At 37.7% G+C, this 19,663-nt stretch overlaps 2 protein-coding genes across 8 annotated transcripts; both read right to left on the reverse strand.

The window, feature by feature from the left end:
* Positions 1-794: 794 nt before the first annotated feature.
* Positions 795-14,645, reverse strand: LOC103978010 (dihydrolipoyl dehydrogenase 2, chloroplastic). Of its 2 annotated transcripts, XM_009393707.3 has the most exons (15): positions 13,897-14,614; positions 13,097-13,243; positions 12,440-12,574; positions 12,017-12,134; positions 10,989-11,113; positions 9,960-10,085; positions 9,796-9,876; positions 7,443-7,505; positions 7,288-7,362; positions 7,067-7,145; positions 6,887-6,987; positions 3,642-3,755; positions 1,956-2,069; positions 1,797-1,868; positions 795-1,130 (listed from the first exon to the last, which is right to left on the reverse strand). In XM_009393707.3, the coding sequence occupies exons 1-15, from the start codon at positions 14,218-14,220 to the stop codon at positions 1,083-1,085; spliced, it is 1,722 nt and encodes a 573-aa protein (XP_009391982.2). In that variant the 5' UTR covers positions 14,221-14,614; the 3' UTR covers positions 795-1,082. The 2 variants fall into 2 exon arrangements, with proteins under 2 accessions (XP_009391982.2, XP_064979809.1); XM_065123737.1 differs by lacking the exons at positions 795-1,130; positions 1,797-1,868; positions 1,956-2,069 and having other exon boundaries at positions 3,656-3,779; positions 13,897-14,645.
* Positions 14,646-14,759: 114 nt separating this feature from the next.
* LOC135622053 (FK506-binding protein 4-like) lies at positions 14,760-19,500 on the reverse strand. 6 transcript variants are annotated; one of them, XM_065123696.1, is made up of 10 exons: positions 19,223-19,500; positions 18,055-18,732; positions 17,078-17,744; positions 16,889-16,989; positions 16,728-16,808; positions 16,524-16,651; positions 16,181-16,303; positions 15,201-15,259; positions 14,962-15,030; positions 14,760-14,873 (listed from the first exon to the last, which is right to left on the reverse strand). In XM_065123696.1, the coding sequence occupies exons 2-10, from the start codon at positions 18,676-18,678 to the stop codon at positions 14,866-14,868; spliced, it is 1,860 nt and encodes a 619-aa protein (XP_064979768.1). In that variant the 5' UTR covers positions 18,679-18,732; positions 19,223-19,500; the 3' UTR covers positions 14,760-14,865. The 6 variants fall into 6 exon arrangements, with proteins under 6 accessions (XP_064979768.1, XP_064979760.1, XP_064979775.1 ...); XM_065123688.1 differs by having other exon boundaries at positions 17,078-17,750; positions 19,223-19,498; XM_065123703.1 differs by having other exon boundaries at positions 16,250-16,303; positions 17,078-17,750; positions 19,223-19,496.
* Positions 19,501-19,663: the final 163 nt, after the last annotated feature.

Consider the following 19,663-nt stretch of genomic DNA (forward strand, 5'->3'; position numbering starts at 1 on the left):
CTCTAAAGAAAGAGAAAAGAAACGGGGATCACACCTTTGGCAACAAATAGTTCCCTTCTCAATCTTAGTCAGGGCAGATGTTTGAGTTAATATCTTGATCTTGTTACCCTCGTCGACACATCTTGATCTTGAGCTGGTATTCAAAATCGAACAAGAACTATTAGTTCACAGGAAATCAAAACTAGAGAGAGGAGGAGGACCAAAGATTACCGGCGTCGATAAACGTGAAGAGGAGGTGCTGAGAGAGATTATTTTTCAAGATAAAAGGAGACAGACAAACGTAAGATGGTTGTAGATTGCGATGTAAAGTTGAACCATAAAATATATCTTTTCCATATCTGGATCTCAAGATAAATTGTCATGAGTCCTACTAAGAAAAGCAATAAGTAATCCTAATTAGCGGAGGTTGTCATCTAGATATTACGAGATTTTACTTAGATATGGAGATAAAGAACAGAGATCAACAAAGATACCACGCAATATCAGATATACAAAGACAAAGATCGATAGTTGTATATCTCAACGAACTAGAATTTGATGAGAAATCCTTCCTATCTTGAATTCGTATCCTTACTAGACTTTGAAGCACGTAGGGCGTTTCATTCATATTGGTGACAACTATTTCATGATCACAGCATCTATATTTATAAACAAGAGGAGATGGGCTCACGATTGTTGATCCTTCGCGCCCAAGCATTTCACCCTTGCTTGCGATTTATTCTCGTGGTCAGGAGTCTTCAGTTGCCACCTTCATTAAAATGCAAGACAATAAGTGAAATCATTGACAGAATGAGTAGACAAACACAACTTGATGATCACAGCACAACATCCCGATCACGAAGTGGAACTCCTATTGTCTGTAAGAAGCAATTAAATAGACTGGGGACATCAAGTTTATCATGCCATTAATAAATAAATCTTGAAGACCCAAAATTTGGAGTTAAAAATAAAATTGTAAAACTAGAAAAAGGCTCTCCTTCCATGAGTTCTGCAGGAGCACCTCCACTGGGCATTCCTCGAATTAATGTCCATGAATGAACTTGTTGATGTAGCCTAATGTATTTGAGAAGGCTTCCTCCAGATTACACTGCAACTGGTTCACTTACAGAAGGGGAAGTACCCACATTGACCTGCCAAAGCAAGAGAAAGAACGTATTGACAGTAAATAACAGATTGCCTTGAGTGCCCAGCATCACGGAGAAAACAAAAACCAATTGTTATGAGAATGCTATGCTGCAGATGATTTGACATAAGATCACCTACGAGATTATTTCACAACCAAATATATGCTGAATGGTAATTCAAGGTTTTATCTTTTCCTTTTCCTTCTCCCACCCCCAAAATATGTCATCGAGGAGAGGAGATCCACACTAATCTAATTGGATGGATCAATTTAAATTGGATAACAACAATTAGCTGATATTCTAAATTCCACACTACAAGAACATATCATGATTTTGGAGTTTAAAGGTGAACATTGAACAGGCTGGAAACTCCATGAACGACCCAGATAGTCACCATGATATTTTTATCGAAAAACGATCACTTCTTTGCTGCTATTTAACAATTGATCATGTCATTTTGGCTTTACCATTATTGATGTGATTAAATTAACCAGTGTAGACAATGAGTAGCAAGTGCATAATTTAATAATGGTAACACCTAATTTGAGACAGATGTTCTTATCTTTCTTCTGATTTAGTAACATATTGTCCGACACAGTTCTAGCTTTTAAGAAATTACCGGGGTTGCAGACAGTGTTGGAAGCTATATACCAAACAAAATAATATGCATACCTTGGCAGATTTGAAGAGTTCATCCAAAACTTCAGATAGGGTTGGATGTGCATGAACAGCGAACCTTATATCCTGTTGCAAAAAGACAGATAAAATATGAGTGTGGGCAATTGCTGTTCTTAAAAAATAAAAAAAGACTCGAGTATAAAATATGATCACCTGTATACGTGTTCCTAAGGCTATAGCATTTGATGCTTCATGGATGAGGTCTGCAGCATGAAGCCCTAAAATATGAACTCCAAGAATTTCCCCAGTATCAGGTCTGTATATCAACTGCATCAAAAAGAAACAAAATCTTCAAAGTAAGCATAAGTTAAGAAATAGTTCCACAAGATAGAGACAACAGTTGATATGAGATGAAATATTGTGAGAAGAATGTTCATATTCGCATTGGAATTTTGCGTTGGTATTGTCAATTAATTGTACTGACTGGTTTTATTATGTTGATGATTGCAGAATATTCCCAAGAAATCAATTATGAGATAAAATTTTTCTGTTGACTGTAACACAGGTGTGATTATTTGAAAAACATTGCAAAAAAGATGATGGAAGTATAACTAGCCACATAAAGTAAATTTTTTATGAATATTAAACTTTTACCTATTTTCAACAAGGCCATGTAGCAGTGGATGAATAAATATACATATGTAACTTTTAATTACTTATCATTAATGTTAACATATTTTCCAATAATTATAATTTAATGTTTGATAACCATCCACAATAAATAAAAAACACTAAACAATGCAAAAAGGATGATGGAAGTATAACTAACCACATAAAGTGAATATTTAATGAACATTAAACTTGTCTATTTTCAACAAAGTCATTTAGCAGTGGATGATTAAATATACTTGTAACTTTTAATTACTTCTCATTAATGTTAACATATTTTCTAACAATGATAATTTAATGCTTGATATCTATCTGAAATAAATAAAAATTTGTTTCCATGACATAATATATTCTAGTACTACAACAAGATTTTTTAAATCAACACATCTCCAAGTGTTTTATCCATGTTTTTAGTTCTGTATATGTGCACTATAATACCATAATGTTTTGTAGAGGTGAGATCAATAGCCATGATCATCAAGACCCATGGAAACTACTCTAGGCCTGCCTTATGGATCATTAACTCTCATGTCACATCAAAACTTCTCATCATGTCTTTTTCCACAAATTCAAGTATGGAAATTACCAAAAAGAAATCAAGCACATAATTATATTAATCTTGGAAATTATATAGCCTTAATTGCTTTTACAATTTATGATTGGTTCACCTATTCCGTTTGAGGCTTGGGCCCATAACAAAGTCTAGAAGGACACATACTGTGCAACTAAAAGCAGCTAATCACCATAACAATATTTGTTTACATCATGCTGTAATTAGTGAAAAATCACAGGTGAACTAGGCATAGTGAGCACAAAACATAAGGATCTATGTTTCTTTGTTTGGCAAAGAGAAGGACAAGAAATTTAGCTCCAAAATCCAGTTGAACTAAGGTCCAACTTAAGATGAAACAGTCGATTCAGAAACAGATGAGAGACAAATAGGAAAATGTGTTTACATTTGCAAAAGAACTCTCCAGCTACAAATTTTACTTACAAAATTGTCTTTCAACACATGCAAGAGAATTTTTATCCAAGCAAATTTTTTAAAATCTAAGCAATTAGTGTAAACAAAAAAATATTTCTATTAAATAATAGATCACTTCAATGTGGCCTCAAAAGAGCACATTATCTTGAAATAGATACTATAATGGTAAGTGTTACACAAACATCCAGAAATGAGACAGTGTAATCAAATTAATTTCACAAGACGGTAATGGTTTAAAAAGTAACCTTAGCGAGCCCCTCTCCCTCGTTCTCTGCTAGAGCCTTTGTGTTCGCCTTGAAACTAGTCTTAGCAACCCTTATTTCAAATCCATCCTTCTCACTTTTCTCCCTTGCTTGAGGCTGCAAAATAACTCATATAGACATCTAAACCTTACATGTGAGAAAAAAAGAGAAATAAATAAAGAAACCAACGGTTGTGACACAAACTAATGTATAACAAGATATCACAACAATGACTGGAAAAGATTTTTCATCTCAGTGAATCTTATTTCAAGTAAAACTTTGTTATAATACATTAAACTCCCTTGTGGAGGAGGTAGATATTTGCAAGTTACTAAGCAACTAAGACTAAGAATCCAAACCGATGTTATTAAGCCAATTTCTGAAGTGCCATCTGAGTATCCATGTGCACAGCTGAAGCACAATGAATAGAAAAATTAATAGACAAATCAATTATCTACTATGTTACTAATGAATGTGGATATTGTTCTTGCAACCAATGTTTTAACTTTCCAACATACTGGCAGTTCAGACCAGTATTTACCAGCCGATGATAAACAATACATGGGCCAGACGGTTGGTTTCACCTGGTCTGATTTAACTTTGGGCTTACCACCTGGTACACTTACCATATTGGTGCCCAGGAACCTTACTGGTAACAAACTATAGCATGAAGTAATCTCGATTACATTTTGGCACCAATGTACTTCCCATTCCTTTTTCTCCTTGAAAGTAATCTCGATTACATAACCTGAATGTCATCCTCCTCACCCACATGCTATGCCAACACCTCTGCAGCTCTCTCCACCTTCATCACCACACACGACTCGTCAATGCCTCCATCTCTATTGCCTCATATGACCTTGACTCCTTGCTCGCCTTCGACTGCCCCTACCAGCTCCCCACCATTGTGGGTGGTATGTAGCTGACCCTCTCAGCACTTTTGGTTGTCCTAGGCTCCTAGCATGTGGCAGTAGTGGTTTGGCCTCTGACCAGCATCTAACGTCCTGATACTTGGTTCATTGATGGTGCCACTACTGTAACAATCTGGTTGTTGACTAATATTGGTGTACTAGACTGAGATTTTACCTTGGTTACAACAGATAACAAACTTGCAAAATGAAGATGCTAATCACATATACCAACCTATAAGAACTTCAGCTATGCCAGTAAGACTTGTTAATTGCTATATTGGTGGAAAAGCTACATGTATCGCAAGCACAATATACTTTCTTGTATTGGACCAAGATTTTAATGCTTAGTTTCAACAGTCAACAAACTTGCAAAATGGAGATGATGGTCAGGTTTACGAATCAATAAAAACTTCAGCTATGCTATTAAGACTTCTTAGTTGCTATCTTGGTGGAAAGGCTATAGGTATCATAGGCAAAAGGGACTTGCAAAATTGTGACATACACAAGTAGAAAAAAATTCATCAAAAGCAACTCAACTAACAAGCTGTAGATCCTGACTACTATGTCAAATCACTAGTCAACTAAAGAACCATCATGGTCTCCTTTTATTATTTCTGTTGGTGAACTTTCGTGCCGTGGCCGAGGAGTTAGCACGGCTTGGTCCACGAGCCAATGTCCGGAGCTCCCGAGGGGTTGGCGGTGCTTTTCTCGGTCAGATGGTGGACGAGCCGGGGACAAGTTGAGTTGCCGGTTGGGTCGGTCGCGCCTCCGGGGTGGCCGAACTCCTGCACACAGACCCTGGTCGGGGTGTTCCCGAATTGGGTCCCTCGTAGATTAAGTCAATGGTCTTCTCCTCTTTTTTGTTCTTACCCCTGGTCAAGTGCCGACCAGGGGTTTTTATACTACTGCCCAAGGATCGGTCGTACGCGGATTTGGCATGACGACCAACCCCCGAGTGGCCAGATGGTACCTTTGTACGAACACCGCCCGATAAGCGTGGAACGGCGCCATATGGCGTCGTCCCGGGATTTCCGGGACAGGACTTACCGAAGGGGCGCCTTCCCGAGCGGGCTTCGGTTCGACGTGGGGAGTCGGTCCTCATGCTGACTTGGCAAGGGCGTGACGTGGCATGGGTTGTGACGTGGCCGATATCCAAAATATGCCTTACCAATTTCAAACAAGGTCTTCTTATTCCTTTTGATCTCCTCACACTACATATTTAGATTAACCAGCTCACTTGACAGGTGCATTTCTACATCTCCTTTGAGGATCTCCAAATTACATTGAAAATTTCCAAACATTTTATCCTTAATCAGAATTGGTGCAAATTGTTTACAAATGCAAAATTTTCCAATGTGTTGGTTTCTCACTGCCCAATATTCTAATGTGTAAAGCATATTAAGTTTTACAATGTCTCATAAAATCTTTCTTTTTTATCAAGGATGCATGATGAGCACAAAATACTCCAAATACCCCTCTACGTTTTAAGTTTTAACCATTCCAATTTAAGTTGCAAGCGGCATCTTCTTCAAACTTCCCTTCTTTTACAATATATCCAGAGTATCAAAATTTTTAGTTTTTGGGAACTTGTTGTTTATCTGTGTTAGCTATGCCTTTAAATCTTCCCATGGTGTCGATAAAGTTGCGCTTTGTACATTGTCATGATAGATATAGAGTTTATCCCATCATAGAAGTTCAGCATAAATATACTCCAAATACCCCTCTACCCTTTAAGTTTTAATCATTCCAATTTAAGTTGCATGAGGCATCTTCTTCAATCTTCCCTTCTTTTACAATATATCCAAAGCATCAAAATTTTTTAGTTTTTGGGAACTTGTTGTTTATCTGTCTTAGCTATGCCTTTAAATCTTCCCATGGTGTTGATAAAGTTGCTCTTTGTACATTGTCATGATAGATATAGAGTTTATCCCATCATAGAAGTTCAGCATAAATATACTCAGATCACCATTAGGAACAAAACCATGTCTCAGAAAATGAACGAGCATGAACTACAAATGCATTTTCTAACAAAAAGCAGCAACGAAGATGAATATATACAAGATACATCATAAGTATGCCCAAAACATGAGAAGATGAGGGTGTCTATACAATATAATGCAGTATGATAAGGATCTATTAGATCTAATAGCATAACAATAAACATTTGCCAAACAGTTGGAGAGAAACATATTTATTGCACACCAAAAAATTCTTGTCAAACAGTTTGCTGAATTCTATCATTTTAACTTCTATAAAAACCAAGCTTCCAAAAACAGTGAAATAAAGTGTGATACAGGAAACACATTTTAAAATTTGCAATCCTCAAGGCATGTTTACCTCCGTAAGTCCAACCATACTGATCTCAGGATGTGTGAAACAGGCAGCTGGAATGCTTAAGTGGTTAAGCACGTTATTGTCCCCACATATTTGCTCAACAACTATGTTCACAATGAAACCGATTGTTAAACAACAAAGATTTACAAGTATGAAAAATAAGCATAGTCTGAGAAATTATGCCTGATATCCCTTGTGCACTAGCAGCATGAGCAAGCATCAATTTTCCATTGGCATCTCCTATGCAATATATATGAGGGACCTATAGAGATATTTGCCCATTTAAAAAAAAGAAGTTTATGCCACAGCCAAAGTTTCTCACTGGAAAGATAAAAATTGAAAGACTATAAAGCTAGATGCAATAATAAAGATTAAGATGTATTAGCAAAAAGGTCTGGACTAACCAGATTTCCATCGGCATCCATGACTTGCATGTGCTCATCAACTGGGACAAAACCACGTACTGTAGTTACATTTATCTGGAAATGAACCACAGAAATATTAGAATCTCTTTTTTTTCTCCTACTCTCCATTAAGGTTAACATATTCAAACACCGACATTTTCTAAGCCAAGTCCCTTTGTGAATGGTGCCCTTCCAGTTGCTATAAGTGCTGCATCTACCTGCAGAAAACAATGAGCTTATTTGCAACATGGAAGCAGATCAAGTTAGCTAATGACAACAGTTAAGTTATATATACAACTAGAATAATCAATTTACTCCTTCAAAGCTACCTCCATAAATAATGATGGCAAAGTCGGTGACTCGGTAGATATTGAATAACAATTGATTTGGGTAGTGGGTACTATTTATATGTGGTAGATTACGCAGCAGCCATTTGTTGTTTCTTGGAAAGTCATGAGATGGAAAGGACATAATCAAACAATCCTAAATACCCATGGCAGATACCTTGCCATTCTTTTAGCTATAGGTTGGGCTCATATCCAAAATCAGGTTCATGCCCATGAAGGTACACAAGATTGACATTTGGTCATAACCTGTTTGTGCTTTTATTGGAGAAGATGGATGAGAAATGATCACTGACAGACTCATGATCCACACTTACTATTGTGAAGGGGAAAAAGCGGTAAAATTTAGCTATAAGCTACTACAATCAATGGGTTTCCATTGTTTTCTTTATTTTCAGTATGCTGAATAATATTCTACCACATACAGAAACTTCCAAGTGAATAGAAAGGTTGATTCCTACATGTTACTATTCATGTAATATACATTTAACACGCTAGAAAAAAGTTAAGGGTTGTCATATGTATAAAGAATAAAGTGAAGATTCAAGAAGCATAAAAGTCAACTTAGATTTCAAAGTGTCATCACATTTTCATGTACTCATCTGTCATGTCAATATCTCCATATTCAAGCTATATATCTTTGTATATGATATTTGTGAAGCATACTAGCAAGCACCATGTACTCACAAAAGACCAGATAAGCATACAACAAAAACTACCATATCAAAGGTGTAGAGAAACTATGGTTGTATTAACAAGAGATGTCTAATACCTTTAATCCTGCCATGACTAGTAAACTTTCGCCTGAAAGAATTTACTGGTCTAACATACTTAAGACAAAATAGCAAAAATCACTGATAAATTACATGATCTTGACTGCCATGGGAAACTAGGAAATATGTCTAAAGTGCCAAGGGTTGAAATGATGATGTCAAGTTAGTGTGCAGCAATTACAAATGTATTATACTTACATTTGACTATTCCTCAGTACAGGATGCTTGCTCAAATCAATAAATTGCCTTACAATAAGAAAATAAATTCCATTACCAGCAAGTTTATCACTGTAGACTGAACTTACTAAGGGCAGATATATCAAGGATCTAAGAATCTCATGCTGCCCAAGTGAAGCAGCTGTTAGCTTTATTAGCAAGATGATGCAGCGATGTACCACATATCTTCCTGCAATTGGCCATGTCACAGCTATGTGGTGGTGCATGTGCCCTGACTTTGTGACACTAGACATACACACACCAGTGTCCCCTACACAACTTCCTCTATAACTCCTCTAATGAACTGTACACATATATCAATATACTGTCACGGACAAAATTCTAAACAGGATGTTTGATGTAATGTTTATGTATGTCCGTATCTTTTGGTTTGTTCATGCTTTGCACAACATGTAGAGGGACGGTCGAAGGCTTAACAGCCCTCTTTTAGTTGGGTTTGGTGGCCGTTTTAGGTTTGTAAATAAAGATTGTGTCATGTGGACACTTGTGAGAGATATTCGGTTTGTAGTGGACCATTTTGACCCTTTGTTGTGCAACCATTCAGAGCTTGTAAAGTGTGTTTATAATTTGCATTGACTATGAAGTGTTTTCGGAAATGTTTGCTTGTGGATCCCGAGTGAGACGCTTTCTCTAACCTGTTTTCTCCTTTGTAAGTCCTAAGGGACCATGGGAGGTTTCAGGGAGGTTGACCTTTGCGGACGGACACGCAAGGGTGCGACACGACTTAGACAAAACTAGCTAAGTTCGTGACAATACGTCGATACAGTGAAATAAATTACGACAACCCTAAGTCATTATGTGCTACATCACTGCTAGCAATTAACATTGTTTAATATCCAAGGACATATCCTTCTAACTATAACATGTATTAAGTATCAGAAGGGCTTTTGCTACTCGTCTTAGAATAAAAAGTGAGACACTTATCCTCATCTCATGTATAACATTTCACCAGATGACATTTTGTTCCACCTCTTTCACAAAATTTTATCAACCTACTATTTTGAATATGAGCATAAGCAATCCACAGAATACACTACAAGATTACCATTAAGAACCAAATTCAGATTTGGCACTCATTTTCATTAGAAAATTTTGCAAAAATCAAGGTAACAGCAAAGCTCCTCAAGAGTAAAAATTAATACATCAAAATTTACCTCAAGAGTATCTTTTGGTTCCTTTGTTTTGGCATCAATAAGTTCGATAAGAACAGGTTTTCCATCCTTTGCTGGCGTGATCTATAAGAACGTATATCACCAATATTAGTACACCTTTAATTTTGATTAACAGAAACACAAAATTAAAGGATGAGAACTAAAACCTTCTTCGCAAATACACCAGTATGATGATCAATCTTCCTAGGATTAATGAGAATTCTCTGAGCCAACTTTGCTATTTCAGGATCAAAACCAGGCATAAGTTGATCCAGAGCTTCAACAAAAGTAACCTGGCCAAAAACAAAGTTGGTCTTAGAAGCATTTCAAGTCAAACAGTAGAACTCAGGTCAATAAGATAATAGAAATTAAATATTATGGTGAACCGTTCATTTTTATGATTAGTCAGTACTCACTTGTAGAATGTCCATAAATACTAAATGCAACTTAACCATTTAATTAATAAATTCAATTTACAGCTACTTGAATTTCAGTAGCATGTATAATCTCTGTTCACAATCTTATTTCACCTTCTATGATATTTTGATGCGCCCCTTTCAATGCAGAGATCCAGCTTGGTAAATAAACATTACCAAGTTAGAACATTATCTGAACTGGAAACTCGTACTGAATGATTACCAATGGCTGGAGATCACCAATGGTATCATCAAAGAAGATAACTTTGATAGCAGATACCATGATCAGTGAGCATGATCTAATGCTATAGTTAATCAAAAGGAGAACAATAATTCCAACCCAAAATCATGTAAATATGGAACTCCTAATAACATAGGCAACTTTACAGAATGCAAACCCTTGCATGCTGAATGCTAGGACAGAGACTTTGTCAATACACGTAAATATGGTGCTGCTAATATCACAGGAAACTATATGGTTGTAAAGAGTTGCATGCTGAAGTACAACACATAAAAATAAAAACATTATACATTAAACAGAATCAATGTTGTGAAACATAAACCATCAAAAACTAGGTATTCAGGATTATGGCAGTCTATGCATTAAAGAAAAGTAATGTTGCAGAACATAAATCATCACACTGGGGATTTATGACAGTCTATGTGCTCCTTATCTGGCAAAAGAAAAACAGAAGCTAAGTTGAAGGCAAAGAATCAACCATGGAATAAACACTACCTTAAGAAAACCTATCAAAAAGGTAGTCAACAGTAAATTCATACCTCACTACCAAGTGCGGTGTACACATCACTAAATTCAAGTCCAATATAACCACTTCCTACAATAGCTATCCAATCTGGTACCCACTCCAGCTTGAGTGCATGATCACTAGTAAATACAGTTTTTCCTGCATATATCACCCAATAAGACAAAAAAATAACAAAATTAACCATACAAGAACAGCATAATAATGCATTGACAGGAAACTACTAGGACTAACTTATAGTAGCTGAAGCAAACTATAAGTAATGCAAAGTCGTATCTGCCAAGATATAAAGAATTAAAGAAAATAAAAAATAACCATTAATTATAAGTTAAACGTCAATATAAAAAAAAACAATAATTGAAAACCACTATAATGACCTATCAAACATTTTCTACTTCGGTGGGTTAAAAACTAGAACAAGTAAAGACTCATCAAAATCATACCAGAAGTATACAAGGACAGAAAATGAGCACCTGCTTGAGAACATACAACTTAACACAGTCCGTTTTAAAAAAAAATACTTTGATATTGGTATAATGCTCACAAGCTTGAAACCTGCAAGCTGGGTTTAACATGAATAAAGAGCCTATTACACATAAATCATGATCTTTTCCACAATATCTTGGAAACAACAGTCTCCATCTAAAAGAGTTAGAAAAGAAATGTGGAATCCTAAGCTATGTTCTGACTGATCATTTGTTTAAAAAATGTTGAAGCATAAACCTCTTCATGAGAGAGTTCATGAAGTTGGGAATTCATATCAGGAAAAACTGCTAGAGGTGAAAATCTTATAGATCATTGGCATAAAAAGGGCAAAAATTATGATTAGAAGATAACGTTGATAATATTTTTGGTCGATTACATATTAATATATTCGTGTTTCTGCAACTACATAAAATAAACAAAACAGAAATGAATGCTGAATTTCATCATTTTCATAAGGGAAATTTTCCAACATTGACAACAGTACATGCACTTATTTGTAGACAATTAGACATAAATGACTAATTACCAATTAGATAAGTCAGAGAAGATAGAGCTAACCATCCACTTCAATGCCATTGGGTACAAATGGAACAGATCCAGTTGCTATTATTATGTTCCTAGCTGTAACTTCTGTATCAGGGAACCCAACTTTTCCATATTTCACCCTTTGTGTCCCCTGGAAAATATTAGTACATCATAATAAGAAATTAGTTCATGACACTTTAACATGGCACTAAGACATTACCTCATAAATCATTGGAGGAAGAAAAAACAAATAAAGATAAGTGTCCGAAGGGACCAACCCAAATTGCAATCACAGTTTATGCCTGGTTTGGATCATGTAATACTAAAATGCTTATCAACAAATGCCATTGGATAATATGTCACAATCAACTACAAGATGGAAACTCAGCTATTAAATGAGGAACAATGATGATCAATATACTGCAGAAGGCTTAACATCAAACACAAGCAACTTACCACAATAGTGCCAACTCCTGTGAGTATGTCAACACCTAAAGCTTTCATTGAATTAGTCAAATTGCTCCGGATTTTAGAAGCAAGATTATTTGCATGATCTGCAACACTCTGTCTATCATATCCAGGAGATGCAACCTGTCATTTCAGAGCAATGTATCAAAGAATGGCATATTTATTATGTTTAACTTATAAATAGATTAAAAAAATTAAGTGCAGTGCACTCTCTAGAAAATATAGTGGAGGTGGCATGACTAGAAAAAAACAATTAAGGTAGGAAATTGCATTTTTCATAATATAGACCTGATGACACAGAATTTCCAGTAAAATTAGGGCTTAAATATATTCCACTGAAGTGAAGCTATGTGTAAATGTACATTAGGATCTTTATTGACATTATCATCATGGCATACACAAAGAATGTTCCATATTTCTTCAGTCAAAGCAGTTATAATAAGTGGCATGTGAACTAATCAGATTAAACATCTCGTCAGAAACAAAAAAAGACATAATGAAGAAAGAGAAAAAATGTATCTCTTTGATCTTATTTGCCAAAACAATTAGTTCTTAAGTACCAGATTAGGCATTAGTACGATTCCATGCAATTGTTTCTGGATTCTAGCCATATGGTAAGAGAAAGAACAATTGAAGTTTCAATACCTGTAGGCCCAACGCCTTCAAGTGGTGCTCATCTTGAAGCTCACGCATGCGACCACTAACAGCAAGAAGAGCTTTAGATGGAACACACCCTCTATTTACACAAGTACCACCAACAATATCCCCTTCAATAATGGCAGTTTTCAGACCCTGCAAACCAACACATATCAGGACTCAATTCTGATGAAGAATAAGCCAAAGCATATGGCGAACAAATAAACAGCCAAATGAAATCCAAACATTAACACGACATGTCAATACAACAGATTAAATTATAGCCAAAAACTTGATGCTTCAGTCAAACATTGAAATCTTCTCATGTTTGTGACTTCATAAACATACATCAGGTTGTGCAAGGGAAGTGGCCCAAGAAATGACTGCTTTATAGGTTTCTCTACAATCTGTCCGTTTCTATTTGCTACACGAAAATGTTTCATGAACATTGGTAGATCATGCATGGGTATCCCAAGAAACATAGCGACAACTACTGTAACCATCAGCGAACAGCATCAATAGATAAATGGTAAACGAGTCAAAAAACCAACCGGTTTTACTATTGTGTCAAGTAATTTACTACTGTATTGCCCAAAAGTAAGATAGAATTGTGAAAAAAGGCATAACCCTAACAGATTTTGTCAACGAAAGAAAGGATCGGAAAAAAAGAATCATATATGAGAAAAAAGGAAAATAATTAGAATAATGTCACTCAAGACGATTCGGCCAGCTATACGGTAAGCCATTATACCATCAAGAAGTCGCGGGCGACCAGAACCCAAGCTCTAAGTTAAAACAGACAACATTACCTTCTCAACGGCATGGAGCGCCGCACCATGACCTCCGACGCCCGCTCCAATGATGACAATATCATAATCGAAGCCCTTGGTGGGGCTCCCGTTGCTCTTCGCCGCAGCCAAGACCTTATTGGAGAGGACCCGTGCGGGATACGGGGAGATCCGCCCGGAGGCCTCCGAATTCAACGAGCGGAGGGACAATACCTCCCTTCGGAGGCCGCAGAAGCGGAGTCCGGAGCGGCGAAAGGCACCGAAGGGGGAGGCGGCGACCGACGGATCGGATCTGGCAGTAGGAGAAAGGGGGAGAGAGAGGGAGAGCGAGACGGAGGCTGGCATCGCGGGAGCAAGGGGTGCTGAGTAAGGACAGGGGAAGCCGAGCAGGAGGAGAGAGAAATGGAGGAGTAATTAGGGTTTTGGGAGGGTGGGAAATCGGAGGATATATGTAGACGAGGGGAAGGGGGCAGAGAGAAAGCGAGATGGCCTCGAACAGTCCGTTAGGAGAGGGCGGAGGATTCGAAGTAGAGACATTGGCCCAGTGGCGGATCGAGGATACGAACGACCGCGTATGATATTGCAGTGTGAAAGTACCCTCCATCGGGGGTGAACTCGCCTACCCGCTTATTGCTTCCCGGTTTACCTGCCTCCCTTTGGTTGGAGCTCAGTGGTCCTACGCTCCTCCAATCACAAGACAGCAACTTCGCGTGACAGTCCAGAAAAAGGGTAGAAAGTTCTTCTCCTACCACTCCGGCGGTATTCAGGTGGTTTAACTACCTTGTAGGCCATGCAGTGAATTGCCAGCCTCCAGAAATGGTGTCCACAGCCTGAAGCCGATGCCGAACAATAATTTCCATGGGCGTGAAAGATCAACATGAAAATGGATGGAAATTCAAGTTTCTCGATATTTTATTTGGAAAAATGACATCAGAGCTATCTCCATGGTATTCTATTTCCTCCATAATTAGAACCTTCTGATACTTCATTTCAAGTTTCTGCATTTCGGACCACCAGCAAGTACTGTAGCATTAAAGAGCATTGTATTAAGAGCGGAGCCTCTAGAAAAGATTTGAAATGCAGTACCAAAATATCCATGTAACATTATCGTCATTGTTGTTGTTGTTGTTTGAAATCCAAGTGCGGAGATCAAATCTAGATTCAACAACTTGCATCAGAAACAGAAAAAGAATAATCAAGTTGTGGATAGTTGCATATGCATGAACCATAATCATCTTAGTTTGTTCATAGATAGGACTACAAACAATAAAAAGAATCAAACACTTATTGGAGCAGCAGTGTGCCCTTTTCTGGGCATAACTTACCATGATGTAATCTAGAGGCTTTAAATATCATAGTTATCTGCCTATATCCTGAAGAAACCCTGAAAGGACCAACAATGCTTGTAATAAACATGAGGTGGAAAAAATAGTGGCAACACCTATAAACAACTGCAAGTTATTTTCATGTCGGAAATAGATTACCAAGTGGCGGTCACCATGCCACTTCCACTTGATTGCAACAGCAAGATATATGAGCCGACTATAATTTTTGAAGCAACAAATATGAATGGAGCAAACGAAGAAGAGTTTTAACATGGCAATACACAGAAGTTTGTAACATGCCCAAAGAAAAGCACCAATATAATGGCAAAACTGAAAACTGAAGAATATAAGCAAACTAGGAATAACCACTCTCTAAAAATTACCATGTAAATGCTGGGAAAAAAATTGATCTTAGTGACTTCCATGAGTAAATTACATATTGATGTGCATCAATCAATCATGAAGGAGTAAGACCATCAACCAATATAACAGCAAAACTGAAAACTGATGAATATAAGCAAACTAGGAATAACCACTCTCTAAGAATTACCATGTAAATGCTGGGAAAAAAATTGATCTTAGTGACTTCCATGAGTAAATTACATATTGATGTGCATCAACCAATCATGAAGGAGTAAGACCATCAACCAATATAACAGCAAAACTGAAAACTGAAGAATATAAGCAAACTAGGAATAACCACTCTCTAAGAATTACCATGTAAATGCTGGGAAAAAAATTGACCTTGGTGACTTCCATGAGTAAATTACATATTGATGTGCATCAACCACTCATGAAGGAGTAAGACCATCACTATAGAAAATTTGAGTTATTGGCTAAAAAAGGTCATTAAATCAGGTAAAATACTTCTTTAGAATCGCCATCTCTTTATATTTTAAGATTGAGAAAAGATCAAGCTACTGTAGTAGTTGCATATATACATCGCAATCGGAAATATCAACTAGTTACTGATAGCTCACATCTTCCTTGAACTTGCCCTATAGCACTGTAGACTGCATAAGGGAAGTTTAGTCTTGGAGTCCCGATACCTGTATGCATTTGTACACGATGGGGCAGCACATTTCTCTCGTGGAAGAGGGTAACTGAATCAAGGTTAATCCAGAAAGAATATCAATAATAAGCATGCAGGCAAAAGTTAGTTACATAAACAGAATGTAAGATGCCATAAAGCAAAATTAACCAAAGGGTGAAAACACATGAGCAATGCACAAACATAAGATATCTATGAAACATTACCAATTTTTAAGCCTCATGCTGTGAACCTGTTACCTCCCAAGTTTAAATTAGAAATTGACATCTCACCTGCAAGGCTTGGAGTCAAATATACTTGGAAGACCTACATCATCAGCAAAAGTAACAACTGTGCCAAAGGGTCCCCTGACCCATCTAATGGTGCTCGGACTTAAAGGTTGTGACTTAGCCAACTTTGCCTTCAGAGAAAAATAAGGAAAAAAAAACAATCAATTGGAGTACATTTAGAGCATCACTGAAGTTTGGGATCAGTACCTTCTCTTCGAGTTCTTTCTGCTTTTTTTCTTCTTTTTTCTTGTCAGAACCTTGACCTAATATTTTCCTTATTGCCTCAGCCTGTGAAGTTATATTCAATTAGGCAATTCCCTGATAATAGTAATGCCAAGTTACATCCAAAAAAGGAAAAATAGACAAACCTCAGATTCTCTAGCTTGCTTCTCTACTTGCATTTTCCGTCTTTGAGCAGCCTCTGCTCTCTTTGCTTGTATCTCCACTTCAGATAACGTCTCCCTTTGTTCTTGAATCATTATACAAGGAAGGAAACATGAGAAAGTTTTCTTACAAGCTATTCTGTTAAGAGTATTGACAGTGATATCAGGCTTTACTTCTAGAGGGTGCAGATGGTAGCCCATTTGGGAACTCGATGAAACTTTCACCACTGCCTCCTTTTCCTGATTGAAGTGCCCGTTGACGTGTAGTAAGAGGCTCAGTCTTAATATCAGCTTGTAAGCCACTAGATTCCTTCTGTTTTCTTCTCTTGATCTCAGGCTCACCATCAGAACCAGGTTCTTCCTCTTCAACATAGTCTGTATCATCATCTTCCTTTCCTCCTGGTCTTAAGTTCCTAGTATTCTCTTTGATTGATTGAGAAACAACATAGTCTTCATCCATCTCATTAACAGTATTTCTGTTGCTAGGAAGCTTGGATATTTTCCTTTTCTTGACACTGTTCTCGCTGTTATCCTCAATTTCCGCAGAATCAACTGCAGAAGCCTTAGAAGTTTTAACTTTTTCAAGGTAACGAATCTCATCATCTTCCTCCTCATTATCAAACATTCGCCTCTTTGGGACCCTTTTACTCTTACGAGTGGGCTCAAAAGAGGCACTCATATGAAACTTGTCTGATTGCTTTCCAACTAAGCTTTCTTCAGCCACTGTTCCCGTAGAATCCTCCTTCATCCCACGAGAAACGCTCGATCCACTGGATTCCTTCCTCTGATCTCCTTGTGAGCCATTCCCCCTCTCCGGTAGAGATTGACCATCAGAGAAACTCTGAAACTGAGAACAGAAGTAAATCACAATGCCACTACAGTCCACAGTTCTTCGAATGAGTATCAACATAAAGGCCATACAACACAGATAAAGCTCAGACCTGAATGATAAGACATCTTAAGAATTTACTAGCACAGCATATTTTACTAAATTACCAGGCAAACATCTCTAACATATTTGAATCAACATTATTGATCATACACTATTATTGTAGTAGGCAGTTTATTAACTTATGGCTAAGTTTCTATTTTCAGAGTTATTGTTCCATGATGAGCAAATATTAAAATATGCATCTGTGGCAGCATACTACCGGGTCAATAAGCTTGAGACGATGGTGAGATGCATCCAAGGAACGTGGATGTTTTGCAGAAGAAGATCCACCTTCATCTGTCTCAATTATTGTGTGTGTAACTCCACCAACCTTGAGCTTCACCTTCCTTGGCTTGTTTTCAGCCATCACATTAGAAACCGCTTCTGGCTGCTGCAAATTATAACTCACATCACTCTTTCCTACATTGGCATCCAGGGATTTTGATCGCTCCTCAGTATCTTCTTTAACCTTGTCTGTGCTTCTCCACTTCGCTGGGACCAGGACACCTTTACTGTGGCGTTTCGAGTCAAAGCCATGTCCACCTCGTGAACTGCCATAATGCATCCCATCAACCCCTCCAAACACCTTATCACTTTGCTTGATCTTCTTTGAAGAAGCTATATTGACAGATGAACTCTTTGGAGGAGGGTTGTTGAGATAATATTCTTTCCTTCTGGTGCTGGATTCGCTGCATCCATCATCAACAGGAGAGAGCCTCCTCAAATTATCATAAGATTCTGAAACCAGCTGTGCCTCAAGCCGAGGCCGCCTCAAGGTAGCACTCCTCGGCTTCTTCATCACAGTATTCGAACCACCGAATCCCAGGCCTCCCAAGCCCTCCATAAGAAAGATGCCAACTTTAACCGATCAAAGTACTACGTCCTTTTGTCTTCCTATCTGGTAATCACATTCCCAACAAAAAGGTGGTAAAGAAGCAGAAGACGCATATTAAAATGAGTTCAATCATCTAGTGGATTCTAAAAACTAACACCAAAGAAGACAGAAGTACAGTGAAATTAGAAACCAATAGCATTACGCAATTAAAACCAAAAAAGAAACATATCGAGCAACAAAACCCTAGTACAAAAAGAAATCAATACGACTTCCAAAATTCGCATTAAAACAAAGAAAAACCAACGGAACAAAGACTGGAACACGCAGGTACTAAAAATCACTGATCGTAAACCAAGCAAAAGAAGATTAAATCTGGAAAATCAACAACCGTGAACATAAGCCCAAGGGAGAAAACCGGAGAAAAATTGCAAGTAAAAGGAAATCCACGCAAAAGGAACCGACTTTGGTCCACCGATCAAACAGACGAGGGATTCTAACACCGAGGAGGAGGAAATTAAAAGGAATCTTGGTTCAGAGGACAAGATATTCTCACCCAGAAGCGAAACAGAACCCGAAGACGGACACCGAAGGGCGAGAGGAGGACATAGGTGAAACTGGGATCCTCGGAGCGGCCGACGTAAAAGCTGGCGTCGCAGAATCGAGGATAACCAGGTAGATGACGAGGACTAGGGTTAGCGTCTACGGGCGAGAAGGAAAGCGGGGCGACTCACTTGTTGGCCACTGTTCGCCCAGGCGGATCTGTCTGCTTCCCGCTACTACGATAATGATGGGTTATTTCCTCCGTCGCGTATAACACGGTGTGATGTCCGTCACTCGTAAACCCGAGAATGATTACTTCAAAAACAATCTTCCTCCAACGACCATAGAATATTCTTTTGCATGATATTTTAGGGATTGGAGAAGCCCAGTTAGTGTTTGATAACTTCTGTTTCAGGTCTTGAATTGTCATCTGATCTTCTTTAGTTGTTGAATC

The sequence above is a fragment of the Musa acuminata genome, chromosome BXJ1-3 (assembly GCF_036884655.1).
Source record: "Musa acuminata AAA Group cultivar baxijiao chromosome BXJ1-3, Cavendish_Baxijiao_AAA, whole genome shotgun sequence".
Classification (NCBI taxonomy): Eukaryota; Viridiplantae; Streptophyta; class Magnoliopsida; order Zingiberales; family Musaceae; genus Musa; species Musa acuminata.

Bases quoted from the DNA above. Each gene is read 5' to 3' on its own strand.
- LOC103978010 (XM_009393707.3), bottom strand. From the start codon at position 14,220: ATGCCAGCCTCCGTCTCGCTCTCCCTCTCTCTCCCCCTTTCTCCTACT. The intron at 12,135-12,439 runs GTAAGTTGCTTG...AATATTTTCCAG, and splicing joins CAGGAGTTGGCACTATTGTG to GGGACACAAAGGGTGAAATA. The intron at 3,756-6,886 runs GTAAACATGCCT...GTTATTTTGCAG, and splicing joins GTATGGTTGGACTTACGGAG to CCTCAAGCAAGGGAGAAAAG.
- LOC135622053 (XM_065123688.1), bottom strand. From the start codon at position 18,678: ATGGAGGGCTTGGGAGGCCTGGGATTCGGTGGTTCGAATACTGTGATG. The intron at 17,751-18,054 runs GTAGTATGCTGC...TTCTGTTCTCAG, and splicing joins GTCTCAAGCTTATTGACCCG to TTTCAGAGTTTCTCTGATGG. The intron at 16,990-17,077 runs GTAAAGCCTGAT...TAATGATTCAAG, and splicing joins ACCATCTGCACCCTCTAGAA to AACAAAGGGAGACGTTATCT.